Genomic DNA, 15,807 nt, shown 5'->3' with positions numbered 1-15,807 from the left:
TACATCCTGACTATATGCACTCCCAGGATAAGGGATGTGAGAACTTGGCAGCAAGCATTGCATAAGCTCAACAATGTTGCAAGAGTCTGGATAAAGCTGCCAAGTAAGCTAGAATGCTAACAGGGGGGTTGAAACACTCCTTTCATGCCCAGGGAATTTATCAACTAGAGCCCTAAGTTAGCTCTTTTGGTCAGGGACAGACCCCTGCTAATGTCAGAAGAGCTGGTGAAAGACATAAAATAATAAGACAGACAGATTCTGGTTTGGGGGTAGATGCTTGAGCAAGTTCAGGGGGTCCCTTGAGTCCTGATCTCGCCTTTGCCCTTCAGGCCTCTTCCTCACGACCTTTGCCATGGGTGGGATTCTCCACGCTGGCTCCCAGCAGCTGACCATTTCCATGTATCACCTGGAACTTGGGTGAGTGGGAACAGGACACTGTGGATTGGGAAAATGTCTTGGAAGAGCATGTAAAATGATAAGAAATACATAACCTAAAGATTTTAGCCAGAAAGGTGGCTTCTCAGACAGATCTGAAGAACTATTCAAAAGTTATAAGGGGGGCCAGAGTACATAAGGTCACTTGCTGAAAAAAAAAATTTAGAAAATATCAAAAGATTACTGCATAGTATAAAAATCATACATCTCAAATGAATGATTTTCATGCTTTTTAAAATTTTTATAATTTTATTTTACCTTTTTTTTTTTTTTTTTTTGGCTCTGCTGGGTCTTCCTTGCTGAGCACAGCCTTTCTCTTGTTCTGGTGAGCAGGGGTTACTCTCTAGTTGAAGTGCATTGGCTTCTCATTTTGGTGGCTTCTCTCATTGCAGAGCACGGGCTCCAGTGCATGTGGGCTTCAGCAGTGATGGGTTCCAGTCTCTAGTCGAGTGCTCAGTGTTTGTGGGGCATGGGTTTAGTTGCTATACAGCATGTGGGATCTTCCTGGACCAAAGATCCAACCTGTATCCCTTGCGCTAACAGGTGGATTCTTAGCCACTGAACTTCCAGGGAAGATCCTTCTCATGCTTTTTTATGCATGGAAAGAGTCTGGACTTATTGAAGTCATCCATATGATATTCATCTTAACTACTTCAGGAAAACATCCTGTCTTCTCCTTCTTGAATTACCCTCAGGGCAGACTATCTTGAGGGAAGGGGAACTGCAGTCGATAATGGCCTTTTGGCTGCAACATCCTTTGTTTACTAAAGTGGCAAGTGACATACTTGTCCCCAAGGAAAAGCTTAAGAGAAGATTGGAAGTGGAACTGAGTTGTTGTTCAGTCAATCAGTTGTGACTGACTCTTTGTGACCCCATGGACTGCAGGGCACCAGCCTTCCCTGTCCTTCACTATCTCCCAGAGTGTGCTCAAACTCATGTCCATTGGGTTGGTGATGTCATCCAACCATCTCATCTTCTGTCACCCCCTTCTCCTCCTGCCCTGGATCCTTCCCAACATCAGGGTCTTTTCCCATGAGTTGGCTCTTCCCATCAGGTGGTCAAAATATTGGAGCTTCCATTTCAGCATCAGTCATTCCAATGAATATTCAGGACTGATTTCCTTTGGATTGACTGGTTTGATCTCTTTGCCATCAAAGGGACTCTCAAGGGTCTTCTCCAACACTACAGTTTCAAAGCATCAATTCTTTGGCACTCAGCCATCTTTTATGGTCCAACTCTCACATCTGTACATAACTACTGGAAAACCATAGCTTGACTATATAGAACTTTGTCAGCAAGTTGTGCTTTTTGATATGCTGTCTAGGTTCTTCATAGCTTTTCTTCCGAGGAACAAGCCTCTTTTAATTTCATGACTGCAGTCACCATCCACAATGATTTTGGAGCCCAAGAAAATAAAATCTGTCACTATTTCCATTTTTCCCCCATCTATTTGCCATGAAATGATGGGACATAATGTCACAATTGCAGTTTTTAAAGTGTGTTTTATGCCAGCCTTGCCACTCTCTTCTTTCACCTTCATCTAGAGGCTCTTTAGTTCTTATACACTTTCTGCCATTAAGGTTGTATAATCTGCATATCTGAAGTTATTGTTATTTCTCCCAGCAATCTTGATTCCATCTTGACCTTCAACAAGCCTGAAATTTCCCATGATGTACTCTGCGTGTAGATTAAATAAGTAGGATGTCAATATATAGCCTTGATGTTTTCCTTTCCCAATTTTGAACCACTCTTGTTCCATGTCCAGTTCTAAATGTTGCTTCTTGACCTGCATACAGATTTCTGAGGAGGCAGGGTAGGTGGTCTGGTATTCCCATTTCTTTAAGAACTTTCCACACAGTTGCTGTGATCCACACAATCAAAGTCTTCCTCATAGTCAATGAAGCATAAGAGATTTTTTTTAATTCCCTTGATTTTTCTATGATCCACCATTTGTTGGAAATTTTATATCTGGTTCCTCTGCCTTTTCTAAATTCAGCTGATACAACTGCAAGTTCTTCGTATATGTACTGTTGAAGCCTAGTTGAAGGACGTTGAGAACTCTCTTTCTAACATGTGAAATGAGTGTAATTGAGTGATAGTTTGAACATTCTTTGGCATTGCCTTTCTTTGGGATCGGAATGAAAACGAACATTTTCCAATCCTGCGGCTGCTGCTGAGTTTTCCAAATTTGCTGGCATATTGAATGCAGCACTTTAATAGCATCATCTTTTTGGATTTTAAATAGCTCAGCTGGAATTCCATCACTTCCAGTAGGTTTGTTTTAGTAACACTTCCTAAAGACCACTTGACTTTACACTCCAGGATGTCTGGCTCTAGGTGAGCCATCGCACCATCATGGTTATGGGTCACTAAGACCTTTTTGAACAGTTCCTCTGTGTATTCTTGCCACCTCTTCTTAATATTTTCTGCATCTGTTAGATCCATATCATTTCTTTCCTTCACTGTGCCTATCTTTGTATAAAATGTTCCTCTAATTTTCTTATAGAGATTTCTAGTCTTTCCCATTTTATTGTTTTCCTCTATTTCTTGCATTGTTCACTTAAGAAGGCTTTCTTTTCTCTCCTTGCTATTCTTTGGAACTCTGCATTCAGATGGGTTTATCTTTTCCTTTCTTCTTTGCCTTTCACTTTTTTTCTTTTCTCAGCTTCCTCAGACAACCATTTTGCCTTTTTGCATTTCTTTTTCTTGGGAATGGTTTTGATCACTGCCTCCTGGTCAATGTTAGGACCACTGAATGGAGTTCTCTGGGCTCAGTACACATTCCAATCCTTAGCTTTAAATCCATCTATTCCTTTCAAGGCAGTTGACAAGGTGGAGGGACAGTGGTTGGAGGTGGAGGTGAGATAAGTGGTTGTCAGAACTTTGACTGTCTGCATATCCTCCAGATATGGTAGGGGATGGGGAAGGTTTTCATTAAACATCGATCTTGGTCCTTCTGAGTTTCTGAATGAGTAGATCTGGGGAGAAGCTGAGAATCACTTTTTAAAAAGTTCTTAAGTGATGCTGATGCTGCTGGTCATGGGACCGGTCATTGGGAACCACTGCAGTAAGTAGAGCTACTACACTTTTATTTTATCTTCCTAGTTTTTGGAATAACAGATTATGAAGAGAAAGCAACATGGTAAATACCTGAACCTCATGCTTGTTCCCTCTCCCTTTTATAGGAGATGAAATTATGACTCCAATATTTTGTTACAAAGCTCACAGTGGTCAATCAACACACTGGAGGGTGCTGGGACAGCACAGTTTAATATTCAGAAGCACCGACAAACAGAACTTCAAGTTCTACCATCAGTAGGCTGTGTGCCTTGGAAGAAGTTACTGCTCTCCACTGAGTCTATCTCTCACTGTATTGAATGAGTACCATATAATCCCTAACTCATTAAAAAGCACTGAGCCAAGTGCATGGTGCAGAATAAATTCTCCATAGATGGCAGGGCTGTTTGACCTAAAGGCTGCAGACATAATCAAGACCATAACCAAGGCCACAGTGACTATCAGAACCTGAGGCAGAATCTCACAGGTCAGTCATTCCCTCTGTCAGGGTGTGATGCTTTGATTACAGAAGCCAGCACTTTAAAGGTCACCTTGTGTGTCTCTGCCTGGAGTTCAGCTATTGGCTGGGACAAGCCTGTTCTCTGGTGGTCAAATTGACGATTCTCTCCATTGGCTATGGCTTCATACTCAGGATTTCTTTGATTGGAACTAACTCCATGGAGCAGAGCAGAAAGAAAATCTTGATCAGATTTTCCCATCCAATGACTTTCTATTTTTTCCTGAAAAATTTCTTGGGCCTTTAGTTGATCATAGGTATAGGGATGCTCAGAGAATGCTAAACTCTGTTGACTTACAAACCCTTTGGAGCTCCCTGGGAGTTTCCAGTAACTTTCTGGCAGCTCATTTCATGTCCTGGGTCTCTGGTTCTTTATTGGAAAAATAAATCATTTTTTGAGGTTCTTGTGACACTGTAGGTGCCCTGGGTGACTCCTGAATCTGCCTTTAATGCTGTTTTTTTTTTTTTTTTTAATCCTTCATTTGAACTCCCATAGATACTGGAAAAGAATCTTGGGTAAATGTGGTTTGTGAAACCCAAGATCTCAACTCACACCAGAGGGTCATCCCCTCCATTGCCCACTGAAGTTATGGGGAGAACAATATTATTCTCTTCCTGTTACCACACCCCAGCCTCAGGTCAAATTGTCTGGCATTTTCCTCCATGAGAAAGGAGCCCCACATTCCCCAGGATCAGGTTGGGTGAGTGAAGGGTGACAGTGGAGCAGGGAGATCTGGGGGCATGGGACCCCACATCAGCAAGCTGCTTTTTAATTAATGCCAAGTGATGCCTTTTAGGAAATTGGGACAAGTGTTGCTACATTTTTCTTTAAATATTTTTCCACCAAGGGACAGTGGAGAGGAAATTGTAGTATAAAACTTATTTTTTCTTTGTCTCTGACAACAAACTTTCTTTGTTAAAACATTGTATGTGGGATATACTTGGGAACCCTATAGCCTCTGATATAAGAAAAGTGTTCAGCAAAGAACTCTAATATGACCCACAATGACCGTCACAAAATCAGAAGGGAAAATGCATGTCTTTGTTGCTCTAGACCTGAGACCTACATTGGTTTGTGTGCCTGGTTTTGATGATGTTGGGGTTGAAATTGCCTTTGCACCTCCACAATCCTGCTATGCCAGGTATAAAATTGAAATTTTTTGTGAGAAGAATTTACCATTAGCTCTTGAATGAGTATGTATATAATTTTACATCAATAATATTTTGTTGCAAGTGTTATTTGGTAGTTGATATTTCTTTTTACTTAATGTTGTAACCATATCAAGTCTAATATGACCTAACAGACTTGTGTCTGTCTCTCCCATCAGAAAGCTTCCATAAGCCTCTTATCCTTATCCATCAGAGGGCAGACGGATTGAAAACCACAATCACAGAAAACTAATCAAACTGATCACAAGGACCTCAGCCTTCTCTAACTCAATGAAATTATGAGTCATGCTGTGTGGGGCCACCCAAGGTAGATGGGTCATAGTGGAGAGTTTTGATAAAACGTGGTCCACTGGAAAAGGGAATGGCAAACCACTTCAGTATTCCTGCATTGAGAACCCCATTAACAGTATGAAAAGACAAAAAGAAATGACACTGAAAGATGAACTCTCCAGGTTAGTAGGTGCCCAAAATGCTACTGGAGAAGAGTGGAGAAATAACTCCAGAAAGAAAGACAGAGCCAAAGCGAAAATAATGCCCACTTGTGGATGTGACTGGCGATGGAAGTAAAGTCCAATTCTGCAAGGAACAATATTGCATAGGAAAATGGAATGTTAGGTCCATGAATCAAGGTAAATTGGAAGTGGTAAAATAGGAGATGACAAGAGTGAACATCGACGTTTTAGTGAACTAAAATGTACTGGAATGGGCAAATTTAATGCAGATGACCATTACAGCTACTACTGAGGGCAAGAATCCCTTACAAGAAATGGAGTAGTTCTCATAGTCCACAAAAGAATTGAAATCCTATACTTGAGTGCAATCTCAAAAATGACAGAATAAACTCTATTAGTTTCCAAGGTAAACCATCTAAAATCACAGTAATTAAAGTCTATGCCCCAACCACTAATGTCAAAGAAGTTGAGATTGGAAAGTTATATGAAGACCTACAACCTTCTAGAGCTAACATAAAAAAAAAAAAAAAGATGTCCTTTTCATCACAGAGGACTAGAATGCAAAAGTAGGAAGTCAAGAGATACCTGGAGTAACAGGCAAATTTTGCCTTGGAGTACAGAATGAAGCAAGGCAAAGACAATTGAGTTTTGCCAAGAAAATGCACTGGTCATAGCAAACACCCTCTTCCAACAACACAAGAGAAGACTCTACACATGGACATCACCAGATGGTCAATATCAAAATTAGATTGATTATATTCTTTGCAGCTGAAGATGGAGAAGCTCTATACAGTCAGTGAAAACAAGACTGGGAGCTGACTATGGCTCAGATCATGAACCTCTTATTGGCAAATTCAGACTTAAATGGAAGAAAGTAGGGAAAACCACTAGACCATTCATGTATGATCTAAATCAAATCCCTTACAATTATACAGTGGAAGTGACAAATAGATTCAAGGGATTATCTGATAGAGTCCCTGAAGAACTATTGATGGAGGCTTGTACAGGAGGCAGGGATCAAGACCACTCCCAAGAAAAAGAAATGCAAAAAAGCAAAATAGTTGTCTGAGGTGGCCTTAAAAATAGCTGAGAAAAGAAGAGAAGTGAAAGACAAAGGAGAAAAGGAAAGATATAAGCATCTGAATTCAGAGTTCCCAAAGAATAGCAAGGAGAGATAAGAAAGTCTTCCTCAGTGATCAGAGCAAAGAAATAGAGGAAAACAACAGAATGGGAAAGACTAGAGATCTCTTTAGTAAAATTAGAGATACCAAGGGAACATTTCATGTAAATATGGGCACAATAAAGGACAGAAATGGTATGGACCTAACAGAAGCAGAAGATATTAAGAAGAGGTGGCAAGGATACACAGAAAAACTATACAAAAAATATCTTCAGGATCCAGATAACCACAATGGTATGATCACTCACCTAGAGACAGATATCCTTGAATGCAAACTCAAGTGGGCCTTAGGAAGCATCACGATGAACAAAGCTAGTGGAGGTGATGGAATTCCAGTTGACTTATTTCAAATCCTGAAAGATGATGCTGTGAAGGGCTGCACTCAACATGCCAGCAAATTTGGAAAACTTGGCAGTGGCCACAGGACTGGAAAATTTCAGTTTTCATTCCAATCCCAAAGAAAGGCAATGCCAAAGGATGCTCAAACTGCTGCACAATTGTACTGATTTCACACACTAGCAAAATAATTCTCAAAATTCTCAAGCCAGGCTTCAACAGTATGTGAACTGTGAACTTCCAGATGTTCAAGCTGGATTTAGAAAAGGCAGAGGAACCAAAGCTCAAATTGCCAATATCCGTTGGATCATAGAAAAAGTGAGAGAGTCCCAGAAAAACTACTTCTACTTTACTGACTATGCCAAAGCCTTTGACTGTGTGGATCACAATAAACTGTGGAAAATTCTGAAAGAGATGGGAATAGCAGACCACCTGACCTGCCTCCTGAGAAATCTGTATGCATGATAAGAAGCAATAGTTAGAACTGGACATGGAACAACAGACTGGTTCCAAATCAGGAAAGGAGTACATCAAGGATGTATATTGTCACCCTGCTAATTTCACTTCTATGCAGAGTACGTCATGCAAAATACCAGGCTGGATGAAGCACAAGCTGCAATCAAGATTGCCAGGAGAAATATCAATAACCTCTGATACTGAGATGACACCACCCTTATGGTAGAAAGTGAAGAAAAACTAAAGATCTCTTGATCAAAGTGAAAGAGGAGAGTGAAAAACTGGCTTAAAATTCAGCATTCAAAAAATGAAGATCATGGCTTCGGTCCCACCACTGCTTGGCAAATAGATGAGGAAACAATGTGAACAGTGAGAGACTTTATTTTCTTGGGCTCCAAAATCACTGCAGATGGTAACTGCAGCCATGAAGTGAAAAGATGCTTGCTCCATGGAAGAAAAGCTGCGACCAACCTATACAGCATATTAAAAAGCAGAGACATTACTTTGCCAACAAAGGTCTGTTTAGTCAAAGTTATGGCTTTTCCAGTAGCCATGTATGGATGTAAGAGTTGGACTATAAAGAAAGCTGAGCACCGAAGAACTGATGCTTTTGAACTGTGGTGTTGGAGAAGACTCTTGAGAGTCCCTTGGACTACAAGGAGATCTAATAAGTCAATCCTAAAGGCAATCAGTCCTGAGTATTAATTGGAAGGACTGCTGCTGAAGCTGAAGCTCCAATACTTTGACCATCTGACTTGAAGAACTGACTTCCTTGGAAAAGACCCTGATGCTGGGAAAGACTGAAGGCAGGAGGAAAAGGGGACGACAGAGGATGAGGTGGTTGGATGGCATCACTGACTCAATGGACATCAGTTTGAGCAAGCTCCTGGAGTTGGTGATGGACAGGAAGCCTGGTGTGCTCCAGTGAAAGTGAAAGTGAAAACCACTCAGTCGTGTCTGACTCTGGGATCCCATGGACTATGTCCATCGAATTCTCTAGGCCAGAATACTGCAGTGGGTAGCCTTTCCCTTCTCCAGGTGATCTTCCCAACCCAGGATCTAACCCAGGTCTCCCACATTGCAGGCAGATTCTTTACCGGTTGAGCCAGAAGGGAAGCCCAAGAATACTGGGAGCATGTAGCCTATCACTTCTCCAGTGAATATTCCTGACCCAGGAATCCAACCGGGGTCTCCTGCTTGCTGGCAGATTGTTTACCAACTGAGCTATGTATTCTTTACCTATATATGTACGTAAAACTCATCTTTATTTCCATTCTTCTGTAGATAAATATCTAGGCTGTTTCCATTCTTGGCTATTGTAAATAATACTATGAACATAAGGGTGTGTGTATCTTTTTGAATAATAGATTTTTCTGGATATTTGCATAAAAGTGGGATGCTAGACCATATAGCGACTTTATTTTTAGTTTTGGAAGAACCTACATATTGTTTTCCATAATGGCTGTACCAATTTACATCCCACCAGCAGTGTAAGAGGCTACCCTTTTCATCACATATTCACTAGCATTATTAAGCAGATTTAAATTTCTTTTGATTTATTACTTTATTTACTGATTTATTTCTTTTGATTTGTTACTTGATTTACTGATTTATTATTTGACTGGAGATACTGACTAGAAGGGGATGAAAGGTGAGCCTTTAGAACAATGCTCCTTTTGGAGCAATGTTTCCCATAGAAACATTCCCAGCTTAGATTTCTCAATTTCCAAATTTCCACGAACATCACATGAAGTCTCTCTGATTGTCATTTCCAACATTTAGGTTTCCTGGCAACTTGATGGGGGGAGGGGGGGTGATGTTCTTCTGATCCTGTCAACTACTTATTCTCTTCACAGAAATGGGCAGTTTCTTCTACTTGGCAGTGACCTTGAAACAACAGCTTACACATAGGGACAATATGAGTGAATTTCAGATTTCCTCTTAAGGTTTTCTGAAGGAATGAATTAAAAGTGCCTGCATGATTGTTCACCCGGTTTCTGTTCAATAACAGAGATGTTCATGCTTATTGTTGTTACTAACCTCAATCTAATTGCAAGTTATTAATAAAAGGGTTTGATGGCCTGGGATTTAAATGTCACTTGTGTAGAATCCAGTTTAATCTTATTTTATGTAAAGGCCATTTATATACATGAGAGAAATATGGTGGAAGCCATCTTCCTGAAAGTGACCAAGACTGAGAACTACCTGCAGAGTGCCTTCACCTTGGTGGCCACAGGTGTATAAGAATAATTTTGGCATCAAATAATTAGGTGGGTGAGAGGCACGGAAAATTCTTAAAGGTAAACAAAGGGTTTCCCTTTACGTGTGGCCATAGACTTCAAAGAAATCCTTATATGATGCAGCCCAAAGTGGGAATCATCCATGACTGTGGTAGAACATTAAACACCAATAAGTGTTTCCATATTTAGTGCAGAAAAGGTGTTGGCATTTATGACAAGAAAAGCAGTATTTTACTTCTGTGCCTAATGGTGTCACTTTGATCAGAATCTGTGCTGAGCATGGCTAGTTATGAGTAAAACAGTAATGATCTAAATGCACTAGGGAAAGTGCTAATGAAATTATGGTTCGTTTGGCTTCTACTCCAGTATTCTTGCCTGGAGAATTCATGGATAGAGGAGCCTGGTGGGCTACAGTCCATGGGGTTGCAAAGAGTCGGACATGGCTGAAGTGACTTAGCACACAAACACACGCACTCCTGAAAAATGGCTGGGGAATTTGCCCTCTGAAGATTGTCCTCAGTGAGAAAAATAAATAAACAAATAAGTAAACAAACCTCAGCTGGTAGCACTTGCCCCTGGATGACAGGGTTATTTGGAGCTGAGGTTTATTTCTTCTCTGGCTCCAAGTTCCTGAAGAACCCAGAGTGCCCACCTTCACTGCCTCTGAGTCTGGGAAATATCTGATTCCAGTATTCACAGCCCTTCCTCTTCTCACATCTTAGATTTCATCTTTTCTTGCAGTTGGTTGTTCTGATCTCAGCTTTTTGGGAAAAAATGCCATCTGTGATGACAGTGTCTCCTCTGAGCCACTCTCTTTTACTGTATTTCTTCTGTTTATTTTATTTATTTATTTTTATTGCCCTGGGCCATCACTGCTGTGGGGGGCTTTTCTCTACTTGTATCGAGAGGGGGCTACTTTCTAGTTGCTGTGCATGGGCTTCTCATTGCGGTAGCTTCTCTTTTGTGGAGCATAGGCTTAACAGTTGCGGCGAATGGACTTAGTTGCCCTGTGTCATATGATATCCTCCCCAAACAGGGATCAAACCTGTGTCTCCTGCATTGGCAGTCAGACTCTTCGCTACTGAGCCACAGGGAAGCCCTATTTTACTATCTTACTATCACCCAGAACAATGTCTTTAAATTCCCCCTGTTTCTAAAAAAGAAAAAAAAAAAAGAAGTAAAAAATAAATGTCTATTTTACATTGCTGCTATCATTCACATTGTCCCTTTAGGAATGCCCAGCTCCAAACTGTCCAGAATCCCTTATATTCTCACTGAAATTCCAGCCTGTCCACCTTCAGAGAAGGCTTGACTTAAGGCTGGAAAAACCACCATATCCCCGAAGCTCTTCCCTGGCTGCCTGAATAGGCACACACCCTTTTGTGTTTCCTACGTAACTCCTCAGTGAAAAGCTGATATAGGGATGAGAGTATTTTGTTTTCTTTCATAACACACCACGGTTTTCATGAAACTGTTTTAATCATGGACATATTGCTAATGTTGATTTGACTGACGTTCCCCCAACAGTGATTCTGTCAACTTTTTTTCTTGTCCAGTGGCAGGGACCAATAATCCCTTTCCTGTCTGACCCTCACAAATATAACTGTCCATATTGGTAGAATTCAGTCAGTTTTAGGGAAGTGAATCTGTGAATAGGTCCTAGATCACCCAGCCACACCATCATTCTTTTTGTTTCCTGACTGTGTATATATTTCAATCAACGACTCTAGATAAATACGATAATCCAATCAGGATCAATCCAATAGGTCTTCTATAGTTAAATCAGATGTCCCTTTCTGATTGGATAAGCAGTGGGACAGAGGGATTATGGGATAAGAAACGTGTATAAATGTCTGAAGCACTGGAGAAGAGATACAGAATCTTCCTGCTCTGGAGACACCAGCTGAGTTCTTCACAGCGTCTGAGGTCTGAGCACCCCACCAGTGACATCAGACCAGTAAGTTACCTCTGTCATATAAGAATAACCATTCCTTCCCCATGGTTAGCTAATCTTGAAGAGTGACTTGTAGTTCTGGATGGCAGGGAGAGTTTTCAAAAAATCATTTCTTTATAATGAATCCATTTCAGGTTTTAGTTTTGCCTTTCAGTGTAGTTTTGCCTGAATCTCAAAACATTTTGATTAGTGCTTTAGCTGGTATCATTTTTTAATGTCTTTACCCAGCAAATATTTAAACTCTGTTTGGAGTTTTGTTTCATGAAATTTCAAACACACATTTTTTACACAAATGGCGTTTGTGTTAAGGGTAACTGAGGATGGAGGCTGTGTGGGTACACATGACCTTCCTCTTCCCATAGACTTAGGGCTACAAGTGATGGTCTGACATATTCCACTCATAAAGACTGGAGTGAGCGTTCAGGCTCCTGGCTTCACACTTCTAGCTGGGACATGAATTAAGCAAAGCACTGGATTGAATTGAAATGGCTAGTGGTTGCCTTTCCTCCTTATTGGTCTTGTGAGAAGCTTGTTCTGAATCGAATAGGGAAAGAGTTACAACTTGGTGCCCATTGAGGCCTGAATGTCATATGGTGTAATTGAGGCACTCCCACCCCTGCCAGAGCTGGGTAGGTATCAGTCCTGAGTAGGTATCTCTGAAGGGTTGAGAGATTGTCTTAACTGCGTTCCTCTTTGGCTTGACATGGATGCATTGTTTGTTGGCAGTTTCCACAGGATTCTTTTTGAAGCAGAGCCAGGATGAGTGTCCCGACCCCACCCAGACTCTTGGACCTGGCTGGAATGCACCTGGTCAGGGAAGATGCCTTGATCAGTTCTGCTCTGGAGTTTTTGCCCACAGAGCTCTTCCCACCCCTCTTTATGGACGCCTTCCATGGGAGACACATCAAGACCCTAAAGGCCATGGTGCAAGCCTGGCCCTTTGTCTGCCTGCCTCTGGGGGGCCTCATTGACCTGCCTCATGTGGGGCCACTACAAGCAGTCCTGGAAGCACTTGATGTCCTGCTTGCCCAGAAGGTTCGTTCCAGGTGAGTCGGATCCAGGTAGCTTGATAGGGTTCTGGGAATCCTGGAAGAGACATCTGGGGTGGGCTAAGTGGATGGCCAATGGCTGGGCCAGAGGGTTCTGAGGATGGCAGTGAAGAAGCTCAGAGGCCTTGGCTCACTATGGAAAATACTTTACTAACGTGTAAATGTGCCTACAATGCAAGAGGGATTGAAGGAACATGCCCTATCTCCTTCCTATGATGCTTAATCCCACTAAAAGTGGAGAACTAGAAAGGAGAAAGGAATTTGGAGGAAAGAGGCAGAAGAGGGCAAGGCAGCAGGTGATGAGATATGTGAAATAAAAGCACAGGTGGGCAGTCATTTGTCAAATTCTGAGACTGTGGTTGCGTTCTGTGTGGATTTTAATATATCCCTGTTAATCTCCTGTCCTTATAGGAGGTGTAAACTACGGGTGCTAGATCTGCGGAATACTGGCCAGAGCTTCTGGAACATGTGGTCTGGAGCCAGCACACATGGGTTCTCAAGCTTCGGAATGGCACCAGTGGCTGAGCAGAGCTCAAAGACCCATCATCCCTTGGCTCCCCTGAAGATATACATAGAGCTTTGCCTGAAGAAAATGACCCTGGATAACTTCCTTACCTACCTCCTCAGGTGGATGGAGCAGAGAAAAGCTTCCATTCACCTCTGCTGTAAGAAGCTGACCATCTTTGCAATGCCTGTGGAAAATGTCATGAAGGTCCTGAAAAAGGTGCAGCTGGACTGCATCCAGGAGGTGCAAGTCAATTGGATTTGGCATCTGTCCACCCTGGCCAAATTTGCTCCTCTCCTGGGTCAGATGAGCAATGTGCAGAGACTCCTTCTCTCCCGCATTCACATGTCTGCCCTTGAGAAGCAGGAGCAGCAGGAGCAAGTTGTCCAATTTACCTCTCAGTTTCTCAAGCTGCACCATCTCCAGGATCTCTATCTAGACTCTCCCTCCTTCCTTGAAGGCTGCCTGGACCAGATGCTCAGGTGAGTGAGGAACATTGCCTAGGTAACAGTGAACACATCACTGGCATGGGAAGCACACAGGGTCCCTAGCTGCTCTATCCTGAGCTGTGGTATCACTTCAGCACTGAAATCCAGGTAGAAAAACAAACACAGACATCATACTAGAAAGCTGTGTATGGTGTGGCTTGGACCCAGTGAGGGCAGATTCTTTCTTAAGAAGGGAAATCTATGTAACATGACTTAGGAAAATAGGTAAGTGAAAGGAGATCAAAGAAGGGAAGCCACCTATAATCAAAGCAATTTTAAAGAGATGGTGTGGGGAATTACCTGCCAGTCCAATGATTAGAATTCTGCTCTTTCAGGGCTGAATGTCCAAGTTTGATCCCTGGTGGGAAAAGTAAGATTGCATAAGCCGCACATGTGATATGGCCAGGAAAAAAAAAAAAAAAAAAAGGAAAAGAATGTGAGGGATAGAGAGAGACAGAGACAGAAAGAAAAACTTTGTGCTCTCCAAGTTTCTGAACTTGTCTCAAATTACCAGTCCCTAAATGTTGCCTTTTCCAGATAAGTTAGTAAATATTTAAGAAATGCACGATTCTGAGATGATGGTAGTGAAGTATGACCAGAGAACATACAAACCACAGGTGGTTTTCAGGTGATGCAGAGATGAAATGTCAGGTTAAAAAGGAGACTGATCATTCTGAGTACTGACCTTCAGGAGACAGTAAGACCTTGTCTTTGAGCCAATCACCTTCCCAAAACAGCTGCCCCCTGGGTTTCTCAGACTTCATCACTTTTTTTTCTCCCCAGATGCCTGATGACCCCCTTGGACCACCTAGCAATAACTAACTGCCAGCTTACAGAATTAGACCTGACCCACCTGTCCCAGTGCCCGAACATCCATCAGCTCAAAGGCCTGGATCTGAGTGGGGTCACCATGACTGACTTTAGTCCTAAGATCCTCCGCATTCTTCTGGAGCAAGTTGCAGCCACCCTCCAGGAACTGAACTTAGAGCAGTGTGGGATCACAGAGTCCCAGCTTGAGTCCATCCTGCCTGTCCTGAGCTGCTGTTCCCAGCTCAGGACCTTCAGTCTGTGTGGGAATGTCCTCTCTATGGCCATCATGGAGAAGCTGCTGAGCCACACCACTGGGCTGATCAACTTAAGTGATGAGTTTTACCCTGCCCCTCAGGAGAGTTACAGCCCTCATGGAGCCCTCCACTTGGGCCGACTGGCCCAGCTTCGGGATAAACTCATTGAGATTATGCAGGATTTAGGACGTCCAAGGGCCATCTGGCTTAGCTCCAGCCCATGTCCTTGCTGGAGCAATAAGACATTCTATCCTGAGGAGCCCTTTCTGTGCCACTGTTACATGTCTGCCTAGTTGGATGCACCTATCAGAGATTTCTTCTGGGCACTCAGAAACTAAAATATGGGGAATAGATGCATCATAAAAGGAAAACTGATCCATGGTTTCAGACATCAGCTCAGTATGAATGGGAAGAGGAAAGATGATTCAGTGGAGATGCAGGATTGCAAGGGGAAATGGAGACTCTGGAGGTGTTGGGACTTTCAGAGACTTGGGTTTATAGCATCACAAAGATGAATCTAATTTTCTGGATGGAAATCTTGTATGCATATGTGGCATTATCTTTGAGTGGAGATTGTAAATAAACGGTCACAAATAAAGAAACCTTTGTGCTTGTACCTGGTGCCCTTCCTGATATATTATTGTGTTTTGTCTGTTTTCACCTCAGGAATCTCCAGTTTCTCATGAGAGAAAACACACAGAATTTGTATGAACAGAAACCCCACTATCCTCGCTGGCTCTCTATTCTGTCGAGAGCATGTTACCTTCTTACTTATTTCTGTGGCTGTTCACTCGGTTACTTCACACAACAAGGGCAACACACTCAGTGGCCACTGAATCACTGGAGCGAAAAACTCTAGACAGGGTACTCAGTGCTGACTCAGGCCATGACCCTCAATGTGAGC

The 15,807-nt window shown here is 42.2% G+C and overlaps 1 protein-coding gene across 1 annotated transcript; it reads left to right on the top strand.

The window, feature by feature from the left end:
- Positions 12,557-15,196, top strand: LOC108637745 (PRAME family member 8-like). Its single transcript, XM_018059957.1, has 3 exons — positions 12,557-12,843; positions 13,258-13,833; positions 14,623-15,196. The coding sequence occupies exons 1-3, from the start codon at positions 12,557-12,559 to the stop codon at positions 15,194-15,196; spliced, it is 1,437 nt and encodes a 478-aa protein (XP_017915446.1).

Source organism: Capra hircus, chromosome 16 (assembly GCF_001704415.2).
Source record: "Capra hircus breed San Clemente chromosome 16, ASM170441v1, whole genome shotgun sequence".
In the NCBI taxonomy this organism is placed as follows: domain Eukaryota; kingdom Metazoa; phylum Chordata; class Mammalia; order Artiodactyla; family Bovidae; genus Capra; species Capra hircus.
Note: the sequence above shows the minus strand (reverse complement) of the source record. Positions and strands in the feature narration are given on the sequence as shown.